At 40.9% G+C, this 23,973-nt stretch overlaps 1 protein-coding gene across 1 annotated transcript in view; it reads left to right on the plus strand.

Moving 5' to 3' along the window:
* Positions 1–15,170: 15,170 nt before the first annotated feature.
* The window catches only part of DOK5 (docking protein 5), a gene marked incomplete at both ends in the record, with an annotated part of 39,909 nt that continues 31,106 nt past the window's right edge, over positions 15,171–23,973 (plus strand). The window contains one exon of the mRNA XM_080354864.1: positions 15,171–15,236. Within this exon, the coding sequence (XP_080210990.1) occupies positions 15,171–15,236 (66 nt within the window). The remainder of the gene's footprint in view (positions 15,237–23,973) is intronic.

Here is a 23,973-nt window from a genome sequence, read left to right on the forward strand (position 1 = left end):
TCTCCTTGCAAAATGGGGGACGTGATGGGGAGGGGGAAAGCCACCTTCTTTTGTTCTGTCAAGTTCAGTGCTAGCAAAATTTCAGGGTAATTTGTGCCAGATATTTCCAGAGAATCTGTATCCTTATGCAAGACTCACCAACCTGGCTTGGTGTGCAGATGTTATGGTGACTGCATTGCCAACCTATAGAAATGCTTTTGTTCTCAGAGTGGGTTACTAAGACAATAGTTCCACTTGATTCTTTAAAGTAAATTCATTATTTGAATGAACATACAAGTGCTTCTGCCACTCCTTACGTTTCTCCTGTCATTTTCAGTTTCCACATTCCCTCAGGGAAGTTGCAGGGTGCTGACTTGTTAATTATACAGTCTCTCTATTCTCTGAAATTCCTGAGAATAAGATAGCAGATGCTGCTGTACTAGTTCTAGTGTAGAACTGGTACAGGATGCTGGTGTAGGACAAGTGCATGATGATCATCTTTGGCCCAAAAAACAAGTGCTGGATTTCTGATGTATATCCGTGTACATACTCATCAAAGGAATGTGGCATCATATTGTGTTTTCAAACCACTGTGATTCAATTCACTGTAGCACTCTGCTCCTTCTAACATGCACTGGACTGAGAATCAAACAGTGGGGTGAGAAGAAATAGATTGGGCTTGAGAAAAATTTCTTTAAGTGTACTATGAAAATAAACATTAATGGTCCTTAAGTAATCTAGGAATGTAGATCAGATGCAGCATTACAGAAATGGAGCATTACTGCGGTGATGGTGGTGTGCGCGATGTATCAGAGATGTGGCATGGATAGATTTAAAATTAGTACTTCCAAGATTTTAAGACTGAGCAGTGCCAAAATAATTTTGTTGCCTTTATTCCTTAATTGGAGATACTTTTCAAAGAAGCGCTGAACATTAACTTCCTAGAGATTTGGCTATTTGTATAAATTTTGCACTGAGAGTGGTGCTCCAATATAATGAAGCTGATTGACAGTAGAAAACCTGAAGACAAAGAGGGAGATTAGCTGAAGAAAACATCCTAATCACATAAATCATTACGCCAGGGTAAAAAGTAATGAGCATTTTTTAAAACATGAGCTGTCTGCACTGTGACATCCATTTAACATCGTACCATCATGCCACACTGATAATTTGTTAACTTTAATGAAATTCCCCTCCCCCTTCACGTCACCCATGCTTTTGATTAGTCTGAAGGTATTCACAACAATACTCAGTATTGATTTCCCTATAAAGATGGCTTCTTGGTCCCCATCGATAAATGTGGGAGCAAGTGGCACTTGTGACCGTGCAGATTTCAAATTAATGGGCTACACTGCTATGACTAAAAGAAATGATAGGTACCTCGTGGTATTAATCATTTTGTGACAGACCGTCCTAATTGCACCATCTACAGAAAATTCAGCTTTCAGGGTTAAAACATCCTATTGCCCATCATCCATCCTCAGAGGTGCCTGTGTTTTCAGCACCACATGTTGCATAAAAATGGTGCAGAAGAGTGGATGCTACACTGGGGCATTTTCAAGATTTTGTATCATCCTTGACTTCTGAGCAGACATAAACGAGCTCCCACACGGAACATGACAATAGAAGTGTCTTTGCACTCACAGGTGAAATTCTGGAGCAAAACTAAAGAAATGTTTTTATTCAGTAATGTTCTCATTGGAAAGAATGATTGCAAGAGAGGGATCTGTTTGAGAGGCCATATTTATCCACTTGATGCATATGTGTGTTTACTTACATTTATGTAGGAGAAATAGTCTAACACATTCAGCTTTTACTTCCCATAGGGGAAATGCAAATATCCATTTAGCTAGATAAAACATGGCCCTCTTTGTGATTGCTAACATCTTTTCCTCCTGATCTCTCCTTTATAACGTGCTCTTCAATCCGAAGGATGTTGATCACTTGAATCTTGTTAATTCCCTCATGGGGAACAGGCTTTTACTGGCTTCCAGCCTTATCAGCAAGGAGACAAATGGAGTTCTTTGTCTGATTGTTTTCTCTTAACAAATTACAGGTTTGATACAAATCCCATTAAACTTTCAGTGTGTGTTGGATCATTTTCCTATTGCAAAGCTGCTCTACGTTTTCCTTCTCTTAACTGTTAGAAAGAGGTGAGAGCTTCCACCAGCTGTTGTCTGGGCTTGGTGTCATGCTCCCACTGGTCCTTATCCACTAGCCAGCAACATTTGCAGGCTGCGATGATGCCAACAGAGTGAGATTGTACTAAAAAAAGAGTGACTTAACATTTTACCTATACCTGTAAATTGAAAAAAAAACCTCACAACCAAACACAAAAACCTCACAATGCAAAAAACCCAGCAATTTACCTATGCAGCAGAGATATTATGGGGCTTCATGGTATTGTGCAAAGAATGGGATAATTAGTGTGCAGATCTATATGTACACATGTAAACAGGCATGCAGTTCCCAGTACAAATGGTGCTTTTAACTGTCTTGTACTCTTTATCTGGCAATGATTCATGCAAGATGTATCTTGTAATCAAACGTGCTCTGAAGCATAAAATCAGCGTGTCTCTCATGAGATATTAGCACTGGGCCCTCACAGCTTGCCGGAGGAAGGAAATGCACATTCTTCCTCCCTTGTGCAAACTCTGAATCACCAAGAAGCTTATTTGAACTGTGGCTTTGTGGTGGCAGGTCTCATAGATATTGTCTTTCTTTCTGGCTTTTGCTTTCAAAAAAGGTGCTGTGCTGAAACCAGAAAAGGCTGTATGTTGTTTCAGACCACAAAAGGGTAACACTGTTTTGCTAGAAATTGTATTGGTTTTAACGTGGTGAGGTCACGACAAGAACCAAGATTCTACAGCCTAATAATAATAAAAATTATTATATTGGGGTGATTGTTTAAAGGAAAAGAGGGGACTTTATCAAGAAATAAAATGGAGCCACAGACAGTTCAAGTCCTGCAAATCCTGTTTTCTCTGGAAGACTATAGATGGTGATGGGTCTTCTCAGAGCTCTTCCTAACACCCTCCACGCTTTGGAGGGGCTGGCCGAGTAGCAGTGGGACTCTGAGTATGCCCCCACCAGCCACAATGTCCTGAGCAGCTCAGTTATTGCCTTCAGATAGGGATTTTCTTGGAATCAGGGTAAGAAGGACGGCTTGCAGCCCAAACCTGCAAATACCTACACTGGCCAGAGCAGGTGGCGAAGTCTGGACATGGCATGGGGAGAGGGGTCACTGTCCCTGTCTGGACCACACTCCACACCACAAACTGGGTCTGTCCCTGTCCAGACCACACTCCCCACCACAAACTGGGTGGCAATGGTGGCTGTGGAGTGAAACACAAAGCTGGGGAGGGCACTTCTGCTTGTTGCTGTAGGGCGTTGATGGGAAACCAAGAAAGCGACGTGTCCTTATGTGATTGCTGCTGCCACAGAGTCAGTCTCATTAACATGCCACTTCATTAAGTTTTTCTTGTAATTGCTTCATTGGGTTAGGCTCCAGTAAGCATCTAAGAATATTTATCTATTCACCAACAGAGAAAAGGAGAGTTACACAATATGTGATGTTGCTCATGGCTTGTCAACAGAATAGAGATGAGAACAGTTTTACTTTCACATAGTAGATTTTGGTGTTTTGCTTCCTATTTATGATTAAAAGATTAAACATTAATTAGTGGCATTACAATGAATGAGATTTACAAAGAATGAATGTGAGGCACAAATTCAATTTTTTGGACTGTTTTCTTTTAGTTCTTGATTTTACCAAAGGTCGTGAAGATTGATCAGATCCGTAATGCCAGGGAACATCAAACTGGATAGTTCTATCAAAACTGCAGTGGCTACATCTTCCAAAATACTGCTTTTGTCTAATTAAAAAAAGAAAAAAGGTATTTTTCTGACTTATTCTAAAATTATCCTCATTGAACGATGTAAGAGTTGGAAGCAGTAGTGTATTATTTGCTCTTATGTGCCTGTCATATATCCTCTCAGTTGCTTTGTGTTAATTTGTCACATATTTCCTAATTACCATTAACCATCTGAAATCTTCTTGAAATGAAATGCATTGTGGACATAGCCAGTTGCAGTTATCCAGTTTCAATTTAGCAGATCTTTTTAATAAACCTGAAACTCTACTTTGATCTTATTTGTAGCTTCAGAAGCTGCCTTCTAGCTCCATTATAATGGATCTTGGGTTCTAATTTGTTAGTTTTTAGCAACCTTGTTGGCCAAATATCCTTAGAAATATTGCAAAGTTCACATAGGTTGATTTTATTTGTATTTTTGTATGTATTATTAAATGACATTCTCGAACTATTACTTTATATTCCCTAGATCTGTATTTTATTCTATCAGCGTTGTCAAGGAGTCATTAATAATGCAGTATAGTAAAATTCCTTAATTTGTGATGGATAAATACAGAAAAAAAGCTCATTTATCTATTAAAAAAATCACCAGTTGCTTACACTTTTAAAGCTAGAAATCTTACAACTGGACCTTTAAAACTGATAATTGTACATATGTGTTTTGATCATGAATATAACCAATTGGCAAACACAATAAAGACAATATGTGCAATTAGGTTTGCAATTATACATTTTTTTATTGGCAAACATTCCTTCTCCAGTTTGAAACAAAGAAGAAAATAAGATGAGTAGCTTTTGGATGACGCTAAACATTACACATAAATACTTTTTAGCAAATCTACCCCAAGCAAGTCTAATAGAAACCACTGATTTTCATAAAAGGAAATAACATTTGGTTGAAGTTTAATGTTAAGGAAATGAACTGTCACAAAGTATAAGGCTTGAACAGACTGAAAAGAGATGACAGCAATGCCTGTTTCAAACCCAAATGCTGCTAAAATGCCATGGTAACACTCATGCATTATTTATTTCCAATATAAGCATTACTTTTGCTATCCCGAACTGAATCACAGCTGGGAATTAGAGTTTTCTTTCGATAAAACTCATCAGTCTTACCAATCTGTCAATCTTACCAGGCTTTTCAATTAACCAAGCGGTTGTTGGATCCACTTACACCCACAGAGCTTCACGAGGTCATGCCATGGGGGACACAAACTGTCCTTGGAGTTCCACTGGCCACAGACAGATCCATGGGTTACATTGGATTAATTGCCTGTATTGTCTTCAAGTGATGGATATGCTTTTGGCCCTGTGTGTAGTTGTAGGATGTCCAGAAAAGAGAGAGCAAGCTGCTAGAAAAATGTGCTAGTTGGTGACACCTCCAGGTGTCTAAGGGATTGCTCTCTTCTAAGGAAGCTGGCAGAAAATATGTTGCTGGCCAAATGAATTGCTCTGGCAAGCCTGCATTTCATTATCTGTGCACCAACCTTGTGTATTAAAGTTTCAGATCTTATGTGACCTCCTGCAGTAAAAGGTTAATTGCGGACAATTACTTGACATCTTAAGATCGCAGCATGCACTGGGCATGGAGATGGTGAAGAAAGCTCCCAAGGCAAAAGATAAAGACTGATGCATCTTTTAATGCAAACTGGCATCGTTCAGCTGAACGGAATGAAATTCTGCCAGTTTAGATTCGCTGAGACTCAAACCAAAAGCTCATAATAAAGTTACAATGAGCAGATACCAGTTTCTCCAGGAAAAAACCTCAAAACTGGTATTATTGATAGAGAGTGAAGCAGAGGCCTCAGAATTACTCATCCATCATTCAAGGCATGAAGCCTTGGAACAGCCGTTGCCTGAGCACATAGCAAGCATCATTGCATGAGTAAGACCATTAATTTATAACGTCAATATGGAACTGCTTTAAATTAGGTTTGTAGTTAAGGCTCTTGATGAGTCAGGGCTGCAGCATTTTAGTGGTCATGGTCAGAAATTACCAAGAAGAGATTTGCAGAAGAGAAATAAATTCTTCCCCAAATCTAACCCGAGAGACAGACACTCCCAGGGAGAGGCAGGGAAAAGACAAGGGGAGTGTGGCACCTACTTTAAAGACAATTAAGCTTCCCAATCAAACATGTGCTTTCCCTATTGCCAGGAGCCCCAGAGACATAGACATCTCTGGAGCAGGTTTACTCCCTGCTCTGTTGATTGCACCTTATGGCCCTGCCTAAAACCTCCCAAGTCCACAGCGGAATGGGAAAATTCTGATTTCTCCTATAGTATGTTGCAAAAGTCTGCTTCAAAATGCGATAAATGGGCTCTCAAAGGAACCTGAGAGACGTAGACATCAAACCCACTGGAAATTCAGTAAGAGTTGGGCTTCCTTAAGCTCTTCTGAAAAGCCCAATGCAAACAACTGATTTCTGAAGCATGAAAGTGATGCCCAGAAATTCTGCAATAGTGCCAAGAGTAGAGAAAACTGCCAGTTTTTTATTCCTGCTTCAAGTTCTGGCAATCAAAAGGGACAGGTAATGTTGTTACAACGAGATTACTTACAATTTAGAAATTACTTCCTATTCTTTTGGCCATAGTTTGTTGTGAAAGAAAAGGCTCTTTGAGCTTGAGTGTATAAATTCATAAGGACTCGCCCTGAACAGGAACAATTTGAATTTCAATACTTTAAGACAGATGGCAAGTTTAGTTTGTTCATAAATTGTACGTGGCATCCTTCTACCCAGTTTCCTATTGTTTACTAAAATGTATGGAAAAAGATCAATGCAAAGCTGAGCAGATAATTATCAGGGTGGGCGGACATGGGTTGAGGCACAAAGTAGCTGAGAAATGCACGCACCTGAACTACCTGTGCTGTGTAGCAATTCACATTAGCTAATCTTTGAAGGAAGAATCAGTAGAAGCTATTTAAAGAAAAAATAATTGTGGTTTGGATTTGTATATGTGTCAAAGAATGATCAAAACTGAAAAATTAGTGCAAAGCGTGCAGGGGATGTACTGATCTCCAGCCCTCAGATGCTTATTTAGTGAAGGACTGGGCTGGATGCAACTGTTCCTCACCAAAGTTGGGAGCTGGAAGAGTTATTAAATGTGTGTGAAAGTGAGTTTGCTTAAGTCACCCATAAGAGTTCTCTGCTTAAAAACATTATAAAGTTTTAATACAACGATGGAAGTTCCAGCAAGTGGTTTGTTACGGGTTACTGAGTGCGCAGGTTGTGCAGCATTTTAGTAACCACACTACACTTAATAGTAACTTACAACCTTTTAGCTCAGTGCTTTTTACCACCCAAGTGCACGTTATTAATATCCATTTGATATTTTTAATGTGTTGTAAAGTACTTGTTGAAGGATCATTAATGTGAAGTGAGATAAATGCATCTGGCCACAAATGATGACAAAGTTAAGTTTGAATTAATCTAACATTTAAGTATCAGTAAGGAAACCAAGGCATTGCTGACAAGACTTGTTGATGCTGGGCAGTGCATGTTTCTCAAGTTGTCTTTGTTGTTTTTCTTTCTGAATGAGTGCTCTTTGTATATTTATGCCTGTGCTTTTCTCCTTCTCTCTCTCTGTTCCTGCTAATCAGTGTGTGTATCCACCATTTAGGACAACTGATGAGTCCCCAGAGCCAGCTGAGCCTTGGCAAGCAAAGTCACCTGTGTTAATGAATACTCATTTGAAATAATTTACATGAGAGATGCAATTTACAATATTTTCTGTGTAAATTGCATGAAAATCAAGGATAATTGGGTATTAAGTCTCTCTTCTCTTTTCCTCAGGGAAGTAGCTGCATGAGAAAGGTCTGTAAATTCCACCCAATACAGCCAGATGTTCAATTTGTGGCAGCTTTGTTAGAAAACTTGTTAAACTTCTGGTAGTAGTAAACAAATATTTTACTGATACATTCTGCAGTCAGAACCCCTGACTTTTTTGCATTACTTTTGAGTGATCTGACATAAAATTGAACTTAACTCTTTGGCAAACTTTTCCTGGTTTAGACAATGTATGCCTGGGTTGGAATCTGCTCTTTAAACTATTGAACACCAGCAATATTTATACCCCTCAGGAGGTGTCATGACTATTTCTGACCAAGACCCTGGGAAATCTGAGCAATCATTTAGCCTTTGAGAATCCTTTCCCAGTTGGATACCAGATTTGCTGGCGCAGTTTAGGAGGAGTGACTGAGAAAGCACCGTGGCTGAACCCAAACAACTCCCCTTAAATCTTCAGTATGGGCTTAACTTCATCATCAGTGCAAATGCAATTAATAAATGGTGTCTCACAAAGAAAGATCACAAGCAGCTCAGTTGAAGGTACCTGCAGATCCTGGGCAGTCAGCAGAAGTTTACAAAATCTATATTCTATACAGAACCTTTCAATATATGGTGTTACGGAGTCACACAAATAGCTCTGATCCCTTCTTAAGTAGAGGACCTGTCATTTGAATTTTGCTACTCTGAAACTGTTAATAATATTTTAATTTCAATACTAAAATACAAATTCCAGATTTGTTTGTGTGCCATAAAAATAACGAGTTACTGTCCGGATGTCTGTCTATCCTGAATTAGTCTTTGTTTTATAATGGCTGTTTTGAATTTCCACCTTCAAAGTTAGCAAAGAACATCTGTAAATTTGGGCTGCCTTGTCAAAAAAGTGACATGCAGGCTTTCACACACCAAGTGAATGTTTCCAATTGCATGTGCAGGAGGGTAATTGATGCAGGCTTTTGTCTCAGCTCTAGTTAAAGACAGTCAGAAAGTGCATCTTTTAAGCTATTTTTTCTGATACTTTGTTGTGAAGGTACTATGGTTCAGTCATCATTCTTTCCTAGTAATTTGTCTTGCTTATAAAGGGAAAAAAACCCTTGTTTTAGCCTTTTAGTGCATTAAAAAGCACAACTCTTCTTGTATCATCTCCATACAATGGAATTGATATGTTGGGAGAATGACACGGAAAACAAAATCTGCCCTTTACGCCTTCCCTGTTCAATAGCTCCAGGGTGCAGAGCGTTGTGAGAGCTTTGGCTTTTCCTGCCTGCAATTCCCGCTACAGTGGGGAATGGTGGTTGTTTTCACATTCATCTGATTCAGGTGCCCAGCTCTGGTAAACGCTCATGCAAATTTAACCTTGCAACTGCACAATGAAATATTAAAATCCAGCCCCCAAATCTACTGATTACCTAAGGCAATGCATAATATCAAACTCTGCATTGTAAACTGACACTATTTGATATCTTTTCCAAATGCCATCTGCAAATACTATAATTAGAATATACATGTCTTTCTCACTCATTTAACAGCAACAAAAGATCAAAAAAAAAACTCAGGCGTAAATTTTCAGTAGACATGCAGCAATAAATGTTTAAATATGCACTGTGTCAAGATAAGGATTTGCCTTGTAGACATTGGTAACACAGACATCAATTTAGCTTGACATTGGCTCAGTAATGAGTATTCAGGACAAAACAACAGGAAATAAATTTAACTGGAATCAATCAGTCTTGGAATATCTATAAATTTATGCACTGAAGTCTAATTTAGAAACAACTTCTGATGTTTAAAGTTGTGATATGATGTAAAGAAGCTTCTGTTTGAATGTTCAAGTGAAACCCTTAACATTTGGGTTTAAACTGAAACTTGCAGTGTGATAATAGTAAATTGTTTATTTAAATACACTGTATTAGCAACCAGCATCCTGTTACTTCCTAGACAGCATTAACAGACACAAGGTTTAGGTTCCTACAGAATGTCCTCGTTAAAAATGTCAGATACCACTAAATATAGGCCCTGGTTTAAATATTTCCCTGGGTTCCACTGATAATTTCCTAGTCAAGTTCCTTTCTGAGCAGACAATAGGCAAAATGTCTGTTTATGGTGTGATTTTTACACCTCTGTCTGCTAAATCTCATTCACACCTTGATGTTGACAATTCGGGTTTTGAGTTTCCCTTTAGCAGCTTGTCTTCACTGTGCTGGCAAATGCTGCCTTATCCCAAAAGACACTGATTTTACCATCAGTGGTGGCAGGTCCTGTTTTGAAGGATCTCTTGGAGGAATTATCCAGCATTGCTGGGGGATTTAGCTGCGCCAGCCCCATGTGTGTTGTGCAGTGAAATCCACCTACAGGAGCAACACAGTGAAGTCCATCACACAGAGAAACATTGAGTCTTTCATGTGCACAATGAGGATCCAGCTGTTGCTGAGGTCTGAGCCTTCGGCACTGCTGCGTTGGCTTCTCGTGGCTTGATGAGCAACTCTGGTCGCGTATTTGGGGATCTGCTCTGGGATTAATGTTCTTGTGCTGGCTCAAATGGGAAATACCAAACAGGCAGTCAGGAAAACTGCGATTGCACAGACTGTATCACCCCAGCTCTGCCATAGCCAAAGATCAGAGCGAGCTGCCAGTCCCGGAGCTGCGCTTTGATACACTGCAGGCTCTGATAAATCACCTGAAGGAAAAGGGAGGATGGATGGTGACCTTGTGTCCTGCCACTTGGTCTCGCTTAATCCCTCCAGCCGTGTTGTGCGGATGGAGGAAGGTCCCTTGATGTATGTCTTCGGGAGAGCGAGGATGAAAAAGTTGCTTAAATGCTTGTAACTGTCACAGAATTACAAAGCAAGCAAAATGAATGCTGGGTTTTTCAATCGCTAATGTTACCCTGGATTCACTTTGCTTGCAGATTCAGTCAGCATATATTTATTTCTATCTTAGCATTCACTGTGTTGACAGTAATTTTGTTAGGGACAAAATATTACAATCAGAACCAGAGTTTCCAGTAAATGGATGCATTTCATTTGCTGCTGCTCCCATTCCCCCACTATCTTCTCTGCCTCTCACCACCTTGGTCTACATGAAGCAAAATTATTTTAATGAATCCGGCAGAGTCAAGGTAATTTCAGTGCCTGATACTGCAATATTACTGTGCAAAATGGCATGTTAGCCTGGTTAATAGATTATTTATTTTCATTAAATATTGATTATCAGTGGCTTATGCTGGCAGGCACTTTCCTGTTTACTGCACAAGTAGCTATATGCCTACATTCTGTTACGGTAGGTTTTGGGCTTTTTTTTTTAAGTTAGTTGTTCCATGTCACAAATTTTCTTGTTTTCACACTGACTGACATCTGCAAAGTGATTCTGCCAATAAGTCGTGTGTGCATTTCACTTATGCAACTTTGTACTTAGGATATTAAAAAAATCCCTGCAGAAGATGAGGGTGTTTTAAGCAAGAGTCCTGCCCTCACTTTACCAGGTAAGCTGCCTCAAAAGACTAGCCCGAATCCAAAGAAACAAACACACAGAAGGGGAGGTAAAGGCAGAGAAAAGTATCTGAGAAATCTCCATTTCTGCAGGATTCATTCGCTCATAATCAGTGAGCACAATGAGATGCAAACGGTGAAGGCAGAGAATTTCTGAGCAGTTTTATCCTGTGGATCCACTGTACAGTTTTGCTTTAGCACCAGCGATAGAACAAGCCACAATTATAAGACACAACTAATCAAATCTCTGCGTTGTGAAATAGGTAAATTCAGAATAAACTGCTTTTAATTTTTTTTTCTAAATTTAAATACAGTTGGCATAATGATCCAAGGTAGAGTTGGCTTCACAAAAAGGAGAATAAGGGATTTCAAGGTTTGTAATAGCATAGGAGAAAAAAACAAGGTTTTTTAAAGAATGCCACACTTTTATTTTTGCTCATTATCTGTTCCATTTCCTTGCAGCTGGAACTAGTCCAAATTCAGAATTTCCATTGCAGAAATCAGAATGGAATGTCAAAAGTTTATCTCACACCAGAACAAAATTAGACAGAGGAACGCCAAAAAGCTTTTTGTGGAGACGCTGTGTTTGAAACATTGCATTCCAGCAACCTCAAAGTACTTGATAAGGTCAGAACACTTCATTGTGATGTTATCATTTCTAAACTAGTCTGAAAAATCAAAACAATAGTGGAAAAATGTTGCCATTTTGACCTTATGGAGATAAAACGTTATGGGAGCTTTTCATAAAAAAATATTGACGCATGTCATACATTTCCAGAAAATCATTTCAGGGTGATCAAATGAGGAACGTTTTGTCAGGAAATGCTTGACTGGTATCAGCTCCATCTGTTCAAGGAAATAACTTCCACAGAAAACATTGCTTCCTTAAAATGGCCCCTGCAGTTTTCGTATTCTTCAACTTGGTAATTCCCAGACGTGTTTGTCAAATTTTGCCTTCAGAGTGTGATGAAATAATATCACAGACACAGAGGATGACATGCTGCAAATATAATAAGGTGAACATAATTCTTTTTTAAATGTCAGTATGGCATTTTGGAAAAACATGGATACCTTCATTTCCAGTTAAAATGCACAGCAGTGATTTCTGTTTCCAGAGCCCTAAAAGCAAATGAGCCCATTGCAGGGCAATACAATGATAGTTATTATGAGATTAGAGTATAATAATAATCCACTTAAATTATTAACAGCAGGCTAGTACTTCAAAGTGACCCTTGGCTCTTATTTTCGTGACAAATAATAGCAATAACATTGTCATTAAAAGGAAAAGATTTTGCGTTTCAATGAAAGCTTATTAAAAAGGCTTTATGCAGTTTTGAATGTAGATAAACACATGCAGTATTTCCTTACAGGGAGTGAAAATGGTCAATAGGCCCCTGGGAATATGAAAGGAGGACTCCTGTCAAAACATTGAGAACATACATTTGCATCAGTATTGAAAAACTGGTAAACAAGTTTTTTTTTGAGTGATAGTATTGGCTTGAAAACCTGAACAATGAGATTTTCTGGCACATTCTTGGAACATATTGAGCACATGGGAATTAAAATGCATTTTCTCTTTGAACTATAGCATGTGTAAGGGATTTATGTTATTCAAAGTAAAAACATAAGTGGAGACTAATATCCTAATTCATCAAAGAATAAGCAGAGGCTTAAATCCACCTTTACTTAGCAAAGCTCTTAGGAATGTGTTTCTGCAAGAATATGCTGGTGGCCAATGAAATGAGCAGTATGTGTGTACAGGTACTGGAAGGGATTAGAAGAAATGTCTAAACTTGTTGAAAAGACATCTAAAGTGGCTCTGTAATTTCTTTCCTGCTGCAAAATGTCTTTGAAACCAAAAGAAGCACTCTCTGTGGGGTTTTTGGTTGTTGTTTTGGTGTTGTTTTTTCTTTTCTTTTCTTTTTGATTTAGAATACACTTGATGCTTCCAACATTGGTATTTTTGTGGTGCTTGAGACTGTGAAATATGTTTCCATGCTGAATGCACACTTCTATACAAATTGAAGCAGGTTGGGTGTCTTAACTTTTCTAGCTTTTGACCAGCAATGAAATCTAAAGAATAGTGATATGGATCTGGTATTCACAGTGTTCTTGGGTTTGCAAAATATGTTTCACATAAATACAGTACTTGGCAATTTTACAATGAGGAACCCGTGCTTTGTAATATGCAACTTCTGTGTTGATTTGGGGTCATATTATCCTAGCGGATGGACTTGTCTGAGAATATTAATCTCATTTCTGCCATTTTTTGGTGCATGAGTGTGGAAGTTTTTGTTTGTTTGTTTTTTCTAGCTGAAGCTGTTCTATTTTACTTTTACTTATACTGTACAATTTTCTTATGAACTGCATTCATACTTCTATTTTAACTGCTATTTGTCTCCTAAATATATAATTTATTAAATATATCCATATATATATATACACTTGATTAAACTTCATATCCAGATCTGACATTTTAATTATTTTCTTATAATTTCCTAGTATTTATTACTAAAAGTGGCTGAGTCACCATCCCTAGAGGTATTCAAAAGAATGCATAGATGAGGTTCTTAGGGACGTGGTTTAGAGGTGGATTTGACAGTGTTAGGTTAATGGCTGGGATTGATGATCTCCAAGGTCTTTTCCACCCAAAATGATTCTATTTTATGCATCGTATAAAATATCTCGGTGAAAAGGAGAGGGAAGTGTAAAATAATAAAGCAGACCCTGAGATAAGGACTGCAGACTTTTCTCCTTCATCCTAAGTGAATTAGGACCTTCAGCTAGAGAATCTTACACTGTCTCTGTAATCCACTCCATCAATTCATACTTCGTAGAACCTTTCAAAGCATAACCACCTCTTCAAGCAAGAACTGAAAGCACCACAGCAGAGCAACCACCACCATTTCTGGCTGCTCCCAAAATGAAGGAGCTATGTATTCACACCAGAAAGGGGCCAGTTTTATTGGAGGTATGTTTTGTAGTCTTCGAACGGCTAAACACAAACGGGCATTCACTTCCATGTCTCTCTGCACTCAGCAGAGCTATGAGGTGATTCTCTGCTCTGCCTTCCTCCTTGTTACCCTGTTTGTAATTTCCATGGCATGATAATTCCCAAAGTCATCTTTCTGGCTGATGTCCTCCTCAAACTGCCTATATTTGTAATGCTATTAAAAGCTGTTATGAAGACATGACCTCTTTCCAGGACATAATATTTATAGTGTACCACTAGCAGGTAACCCATGCAGACCAAGCGGAGTCACTGGAGTCCCTCTCTCCTGGGCTCCAGGCGTACTTGGCCATATTTTCACGTTCTTGGAAAAGGAGAACTCGGGGGACACGGAAGGCAACCCCAGGGCGCAGTGCCAGGCACAGTCTTTCATTACTGCAACCGCACATTGCCTAGAAAATGCAGCATATGCTCGTGTGACATTTCCACGACATGAAATGCACCAGAAGACAACAGCTCAGGTTACCAGTCTTTAGAAGGAGATTCTGGAGCTGTGCCACTTGGCAGACTTTCAGCCATCTGAAAGACTTTCTGGGAAACCCGCTTTCCTGGGGAAAACCACAGGTCGGAGCCTCACGGCCTCAGCACAACGGGGCGGCTCTCATTACTCCCAGCAGACCCACCTGCAGCTGGAAGAAACTGCTTGTTACAACGTGGGGTGGCATCAAACATCTGGCAGCCGTTAGCACAGCTGGAAGAGGCAGCGATGCTGGGGACTGGGGGGATCCCCCAGCATTTTGCTCCTCAGTGCTGATTTGGGGTCCGCAAGCCCCCCGAGGGCAGCGGGGGTGGCAGGACATGGGCGGGGGTGACAGGACAAGGATGGAGGGGCGCAGACGCTCCAGCCGGGAGGAGGGGAGGGTGTGGGGGGCGGGAGCGGGGCGGGCGCTGCCGCAGCCCGTCCCCCGGCCCGGCCCGCCCCGCCGCGGGGTCCGGGTGCTCCGTGGGGCGGTGCGGAGCGGGGCGCGGCTCCGCAGCTGCTGCGCGCCATGCGGGCTGGCTGAGCGCTGCCGGCCGCCTCCGAGTGTCCCGGGGAAGGATGGCCGCCAATTTCAACGACATCGTGAAGCAGGGCTACGTGCGCCTCCGGAGCCGGCGGCTTGGGGTGAGTGCTGGCCTGGCCGGGCTGGCCCCAGAGGCACCTGCCTTTCGGCCTTCTTTTTTTTCCTTCCCTTTCTTTTTATCCTTTTCCTCTCCATTGTCTTCTTTTTGCAAACTGAGCTCAGCGGGTGTCTTGGCAGGGGAGCCGCGAAACAAAAAAAATGGGGGAAGGGGAGAAGAATAAAGGCACCTAAACGCGCGCGTATCCACACACACAATATATATACCTGTGTGCGTATATGTATATATATATATATATATTATTTTTTTTGTTAATTCCGTTGAGAGATGGGGATGCTGTCTGCCGGGAAGGCTGTGCTGCCTCCACCTCCTGTCATACGGAGCTCCCCGGGCAGCTGCCACCAACTTGGGGCCGGAGCCGTGCGGGGCACGGGAGCGCGGGGGGCTCGGAGCTCCGGGGGGTGCGGGTCCGGGGGTGCGGGGAGCTGTGGGCAGCGGTGAGCGCTGCGAGCGGTCTGGAGCTGCTCAAGTCCTGGAGCTCCTGAGAGGCGGCTGCTGCAGTTCAGGGCTTTGAGGTCCTGAGTGGGACAGGTGAAGATCTTGTGATATCTTTAGGACTTTTAGGTTCATTTGAGTTGCACAAGAAGAAAATTCAAAAATCCCTCTTTAGCTCTTTATTTAATTTTAAGCTTATTTTAACGCTGTTTTTTTACTACGATGGTATGTTCCTAGTTTTGGTTGTAGGTACTAGTTATGTGGCAGTGGTAGGCCAGTTGCCTACAACACCTGGTTTGACATGTGGTCTCTTAAAGCCTGGTCTGTTCTTACAGTTCGTGGGGTGCTGCTCCCCTGAGTGAGCTGCCAGGGCTGCTCCAGCAACGAGGCTTACATGCTCCACACCTGTCTCCCTTAGTGAGCCAATGTGGCTTAAGGGGGATGCAACTGGAGGGAGGCTTTGTGTATATAAAATGCTTTATTGGTCTCTCAGGACAGGAAAGAAACTCATTTGTTTACTGAGAACTTGTGTGTTGGTAATTCTGAATTGTTCATAGTGTGAGTTTTGCATCACGATTTATTATAGGTGGCTGTGTGCGATCATATGAAAGCTGTTGCTGGCTCATTGCCATTACAGTTTCATTCTCCTGTTGTGTCCATGTTCAATGGCTCCTCTACAGTTTTGGTAACTTGCATCTTCCCGACTTGTGTGGAGATTAGAAAGCAGTTTGAAGTATTCCAGGGGCTATTTTTCTTGTACCTGGACTTGCAGGCATAGTTCATTCTATAAGAACCGCGTGATTCTGTGACAGATGGAGATAATGTCATTATGAGAGAACTTGTAGTAAATTTGGCAGAATTAGTGTATTGTAACTATCCTTTCATTACCAAATATGTATCAGTATTCAGTTTGCTCCAGCATAAATGAAGAGTAAGATTAAACTTTGACACATCTTTCCATTCTGTAACAGTGAAACCTAAAGGGCATATGAATAAGGTGCATCTAACTCTGAGGTAGCTGTGAATTCTAATAAAGCCTCTGACTTTCCTTTATTAAGGCTTTCTAAAACACTTTGAGGGTGGTGGTGGTGGTAGGTGTTCGATGTCTTCTCAGTAGAAGTGCTTTTGACAGTTGAATACGAAAACAAAGGGAAAATGGAGAACGTCACTGTCCATGGAAATGGAACGAATGTTAGATGCTTTCTTATAGAAGACATTTATTTTACCTCATTCGTTTTAGTTCCAAATGTACGTATCATTATTAATGGCTGGAAAGTGTGAAAGGGGTGATGGAAAGTGCTTTTGTGAAGAAGTCCAAGTGAAGTTCCAGAGAGTTTCCGTGGCCATGGTTTTGTTAAAGAGCCCTGAGTAAGTTGCCCTGAGCTGCCCTTGGCTCTGGGCGTGCAGTCCTGACAGCTTTGCTGCACTGTGAAGAACATTAGGAGGGAATGTTGCTGCTGTGATCTGGCTGTCACTGCTCTAGGTCTGGTGACAGAGGCCTGTGCTATGAGGGAGAGGTGACCTGTTCAAATCCTGCTGCTCTATTTGGAAATAAGTAGTTTAATCAGCAGTAATGCTTTTTTCTCCCTCTGCTTTTCAATTTACAGTCCTGGCCCACTACTTAAGCCATAGTTGAAACATGGCTGTAGATTTCTGCCTGTAACTTGCATTTTCTTTAAGCTGCATAAAAGCCCTGTGTCCCGATTTACAACACCCAAGTAGAAGTGAGTAGTTATGATAAACCTGAGTTCTTTAAATGCAGGACAAGCTTCTGCTGCTTGCAGCACCAGTGCAACCGTCAGCACCCACTTGCCCGTGCACAGCACCAGCTAAAACGTGTCTCCTCCTTGGTGCAGCTTCCTCCTTGCTGCAGGTGTATGTGTACATGGCTGGTACTGAAGCTGGCTGAGCACCTGGGGCTGCCACCTGGCTTTAGGAAGAGCTTAAATTTAATCTTAGTGGCTAATGGCAGCTTGGATTCTTCAGAGGAGATGGAACTACGCAAGCAGTGTGTTTTCTAGTAGCTACATTGGGGAGGGCTGCTGGACACCCAGGAGCTGGAGGTGGGAAGGGAAAAATACTTTAGACCTTCAAATACTGACTTCCAAAGAACTTGCCCATATCCTCAAGATGTTAGGAAGGACAAGCCTGCTCCAGCCTTGTGTAGGGCTCCTGTTTAATTGAGAAGTATTTCAATACTGTGTGTGTGGCAAGATTTAAGTGGGAGTTACTAAAATATGTTCCACTCTTATGGTTGTACAGCTGTAATCACTGCATTGTCTTTTCAGCCTGAATTCAGCTCCTGGGTTTTTCTCTGTAATGCTATGGTAATTCCATCACCAAGGGAACTAGGAGCAGAGCTTGTATCTACAAATTACCTCCAGAAATTACTTTTCTGAATAACTGGGGTGCAGGTGCTAGGTTTAGAGAGAAAGGGGTGCAGAGAAGCAGCTTGTGCAAAAACAACTCTCTTTTAAAAGAAAAACGACGATTCTGGTAGGCCCTACTTTGTAAATGCAAGATTGAATTTAGGCTGATTAGTTTTGTACCTGGCCTGTCTTTGTGCACTTTAAATATGTAAATTTAATTTAATATGATTTAATAGAATAGTTTCCATAGCAACATTTGTGTCACATGTATCTTCCGCAGAGCCAAATATATTCGTAAGAAAGTGCACTCTTCCCAATTCTTTCCATCCTTATAGGGAGGAAAATAGTTCTTTCAGCCAATGGTCTCCTTTTATGCCATTAGCAATGACAAAGAGGAGGTTGTGTGCTAGAAAAGTGCTGACAGCGTAAAAGCACAACCTTCCAGAGTTCCTTTAAACAAAAACCAGACGGCTTTGCTCTGTGAGAAGTGCTTCCATTAGTGACCACTAGTGACCACTGGACCTGTGTTTTGGGGAAGAAAATACTCTGTTGCGCTAAGTGTTATTGCTTGTACTCACCCTTCATCTGATTAAGTACTTTATATCTATATATGAAATGGGGGAGTCACTTTATAGCCTCAGTACCTAAAAAGGCTTTTTTATGCTTATGATTTTCAAATAATTTTCTGTTCAGTGATATAGATGTGACCTTTATAAGGGGGAATATATTATGGAGATGTTTCCTCTCCTTAATGAAAAGGCTAATTCTTGAGTTTTCATTTTAAGGATGGGTGGATGTGCACTGCTTGTGAATGTACTTGAGCTTTCATGTTAGGTTGGACTGGCTCAACTGAGTGTTTAAATAACTATTAAAAATCAAAACAGGAACAAATCTATGAAATAGACTGCTTTTGTTATATTGGTGAGGCTGAAGAGCTTTCAAAGGAAAGAGGCACTTGATAATTGTCTTTGGGGTACAGCCAGCCCACCTCTCCTTGTGGGGTGGGAGGGTCCCAGTGGTATGTGTTGGTTTCAGTTTAACATGTGTATTGCACTCCCTGTTGTTAAGGCTTAGCTTACCCTTCCTCTGTCCACACCTAAACTCAGCTTTGCTGGAAGCCATGTTTCAATTCAAGCGAGGGTTATGCAGCACAGAAGCTGCTCTAAGGGTGTCCTCTACTGCCATTGTCAAGGTTGGGCAGAAGCAAGTGGTGGAGTCTTGGGATGAAGGCAGGTGATGCTTCCAAAGCCCCTCAGGGTATGGGCAGAAGTGCTGGTGCTGTGGCACCAGGAGGGTGCTGGATGCCCCTCTGCACTGGCCTTTGAAGACGATGCTTCTACCCTTGAAAGACCCTACAGATCTTGCAGGCATCTGGACTGTCCCTGCCGCTTGATGTATGGGAGACTGCTGGAGCAAGATGCCATGGGGTTAGCTGTCAGCCCTTCGTTTCTGGGATGCCAGTAACACCCTTGGCGTGTCTTGTTGCATTAAGTGATGAAGTACTGTTAGTGTCAGAGGGAAACAATCTCTTCGATGAACAGCAACAGCTTTGAGCTCCATGTAGCTAAAAGCAAAATAGTGCTGATCAAACAGAAGTGCCTCAAAGAACCAGCTGAGCTGTGCTGGTGGTGAGCAGAGATGTCTCTGTTAAGGGGTTGTACACGTTTGCAGCTATGCAAAGCCTTGCACGGTTCTTGTTCGGTTCTGCACAATACTTGATTGACTAGAAATCACTGGCTTCTGAAAACATTCTCTCTGGCTTGCTTGGAAATTAAGTACCTTCTTCCCAATAGAGGGTTTGGCTGGGGTGGCTGATGTGTGGCTGTTTTCCAGGAGGGGCAGAATACTTTTCTGAGAATACTTCAAGGTGATACAAATGACTGCACCCTTTCTCCCAAGCTTTGTATACTAGGAACACATCTGGCTTATGTACAAGTATTTCCATTGTATCCCCATTCCTCAGATAGTATCACCTGCAAACTCACGAATACAACAAGTACATCAAAATGTGAGCTTCATTCTGTATATTGTGATGCTTGACCTGCTGTGGTACAAGGTAGATCAAAGCTCTGCGTAGGCAATGTGAGGAGAGTGTGGTAGTGAACAATCTTTCAGGAAAAATCCAACAGCAAGGATACACAACATCTTTTAACTTTTTAAGGTTTAAAAATAGGTGTGGAGCAAACTACAATAGTTTGTGCTCTCATGTGCTCTTCCCTCTGTCACCAGCTTCCCAATGATGAAGCAGTCTTTATCTGTCTTGCTAATGAAGCTCTTAAAATGTCTTATTTTGGAAGACTTTTGATATAAGAGGTCTATGCCATGATATAATATAAATCCAGGTTAAAATAAGGAATGAGTTACTATTAAAAATTGGAACGTGCGGTTGTTTACATACTTATTTCTTTCATTATAAATCAAAGAAAGTGTAACAGTTGTGGTACTTTCTGCTTCAGCAAAATCCTCTCCAACACTGAAACTATTTCTGTTCCCTGGCTGTTCACAACATGTTACTCCAGGTTGTCTGTCTCTCAGTGGTGAAGATGCAAGAACTGGAGCTGTAAAACAACTTCAGCTCTCACAGACATAGAAGTAGCCTTTGCAAGCTTAGATGCATGTTTTCATAAAGGACTCAAGAAAACACTAAAGATCATGTGTATCTAAAAGCAGAATAGGAAATGTTGAGTTAATTTGCATATGAAAATCAGGGTGACCTGTATTCTAGAAGAGGATGAAGGTTTTTTCCTTTATAAAAGGCAGGGCTAATAAAATTAGAACAGTATGGGGCAGCATATGCTACTGAATTAATATATCTAGTTTACTGCTTCTGCATGACACAAGTGCTTAAAACAAATAGTCCTGGCAGTTTCTTGTTTGTTAGAAAAACCTTACAAAGTATTTATCTTTCTAGAACATATACTATTGCTAACTAGATACACTGGATGTTTACAACCCAGAAAAACAATCTGAACACTAAAAATGATGTGCAGAACTCTCAAAATTGGACGTTATTAACAGGCAGACTGATTTATTTTATCGTTTCCAAGATTTTATGAAGGTATTTCTGGCATGTGCAGGTCTGGGAGTCTGCTCCATGAGTTTGTATTGCTATCGAATTATTACAGGCTAATAAAAACACTCATTTGAGAGGTTCCATTGACTTTAATGGAGCTGTGCTAACAGCTAAGTGTCTGTTCCTAAAACGCAGGTCTCTGCAGAGACTTCTGTATCTGTTTGCCAGAGAATAAAGCTCGCAGAGAGGCAAAGAGTAGAGTGGAATTTTTTTACCTAGCAGTCTGTTGCTTGTACCTCTGTCTGGCAAAGGGAACGCTGCTAACAGATTTCTGCAGAGTCCTGTCTCATGAGGTATCTTCCACTTTGCACTTAGGAGGCGAGGCACAGAACTGTTCTTGCAGTCGTAGCTGTTTAACACCACTTCTAATTAAATCTGCAGTCTGCACAGCTTGGGGTTGGCTGTAACTCCATCTGTTGGAGGCACCTCCTTGTTATGCAAGGAATGATCAGCCTCATCTGTCTATTAAGAGTGGGTCCTCCATGGAAATTTGGGCTGGGTCCAATAAAAAGATCTGAGTACCCAATGTGAGGGTTAGCAGGGTTTTAGCAGCTGAAGCCCAAAAGTGCAGTTCTGATACTACTTGTGTTTGTCCATGGGGGTTTCCTAAGGACGCGGAGATCAGCCGGTGTCCTCCAGGGTTTCGGTCATGGCAAGCACTGGGTTGCCCAGCATCTGCTGTGTGCTCGGCTGTGGCCTGATCTTCTGGGAACGAATGCATAGAAGGGAGTTTTAGATGATGTTTTTCACCACCTTTGTTAAAGATGGAGAAACTTCTGCCCATATCTCTAGCAATAAGGTTCTTCAAACAGATAAGATGAACAAAGCTCCGTCTAGACCTCTTTCTTACAACTGCTCCTTTTGTAGGATGTTCTCCTGGCTGGGGAGGATGTTGTTTGGGATTCAGCCTTTCCTTGGTGATCATGCTCTGGTTGATGGAGCAGCATAATTCATTCTTGAGCCTCTCCAAATCAACTTGGATGAGATTAAGTGATTTCACATTACAAGGGTGGCCTTGTACAAGTTCTGAATGGCACGTGAAATGTGGCTGCTGAGTGGGACCTGACTGCCTGGAGTGGAGGGAAGGAGAAAAATCACAAGTTCTATTTCTGAAAGCAGCTGTGTTGATACCATCGATCTCACTGGTGCAAGGACCACATTAACATACAGCAGAAAAAACTTGTGTTGTTCTGAACACTGTTTAACACTGATCTGAACCAGCTTAACTAAAGTCAATAAAGTCCTGAAGTAAAAATTATGAGGAAATGGTAATTAAGTCTCTTCTGAAAGATGTGACTGCTGGATCTATTATACAACAGTAGACTTGTGCCCTCTTTAGTATTAACCTTGTTAAGGACAGAAACTAGATCTGTGCATGTCATTTTTCTTTGCATGATGGGTCTGACTAGCCCAAAAACTCTAAATCGCATCAGTGTGAAGGAATGTGGTGTAAGTGGTGTCCTCCGATGCAGAACTGGGACTCCCCTCACCAACTTCAGAACAGGAATTGGTAATAGTTTAGTCTTCAGTTTGTGGCAGAGGAAGGAGTTTGCTTCTTCACAACTTTGTAACTAGTTGCTTGTTTCTAGGAAATGCTGACTTAGGTAGAGTAATATATTCAGTACTTAGATATTTCTGGAATGATTTAAAAACTTAATGAAAAATTGTTCTTAGGTTTCTGGACTTCTTCTTACTTTGATTAGTGCTTTACCTGCAATATTAAATATTTTTTTTAATATTTACAAAATAAAATCAGGATGTTATTAATAATCTCTTGTATTGGAGTGTTGCATGAGAATTTACATGTTGGACAGTGGATATATGCTAGATTTAAGTGGGAAAATACAACAATTTTGTATTATAGACTATTCCTCAGGAAATATAGCATTAATGCTTATTACATATACTTGCTTTAGCACTAGACAGGAAACTTCTGATTCATGCTTAGAAGTCTGGGAAAACTTTCATATGAATTTTTGGACTTGTCCACTTCAGCCTGTTTTTTTTAATCTTCAGTGGAAATTTTTGATTGTCAAAAGCTGAAAAGAGATGAAGCTTTCAGGGTTTTCTATTCTCGATTTTAATTGAACTGACTTCTGTAGAAACTTCATTGAGAAGATTGGTGTTGAACATTTAAAACGACATGTACTTTTACAAGTTTTGCATAGCGCTGTTTCTGTGAAACCCTGTGGGAGGAGAGGTGAAATGAGGGGTAGACAATCTGCAGGACTAGAACCATATGGTTAAAGAGATTGGTGCTTGAATAAGCGTGCCAGAAAGTTAATATGGGGATTTTAAAGTATGAGCTGTGAAAACTGGAAACAAGAATGATGTAAGGCTGGGGGAGGAGAAGGGAAAGTTGTCTGCTTATATCTACATTTGAAACAACTTATTAATAAAACTGTTGTGTTCACCTATACAACTCCTTTCAGTCTGGAAGCACTGAGACGGAGGAAAACTGAACAGATTTCTTATGTATCAACTTCAACGTGCAAGATATTAAACCCGTTGGATATTCATATTTTTAGAAAACTGTTAAATAAGGTGTTGGAACATATTCACAGATATTAAGATTTCTAACTGCTTGGAACTTGTAGTGGTAGCAGGGATAGAATCCAGGACGTTGCTTAGAAAGTTTGAGATTTGATCCTTGAGCTGATAAGGGGAGGAATACTGATAAATGTCATTCAAGACCTAATGCCTGTCTGGCTGCTGGCATTGGGTCTATTAGTCCATGAGTGAGTCCCTTTTGGATTTCCTCAGGCACAAAGTCAATGGGATTTGAGTCCAAGTCAGTTGGTGTCTCTAGGCAAATCTGATCTTTAGGATTGTGTGCAGAGAAA

The sequence above is a fragment of the Nesoenas mayeri genome, assembly GCF_963082525.1.
Source record: "Nesoenas mayeri genome assembly, chromosome: 16".
NCBI lineage: Eukaryota > Metazoa > Chordata > Aves > Columbiformes > Columbidae > Nesoenas > Nesoenas mayeri.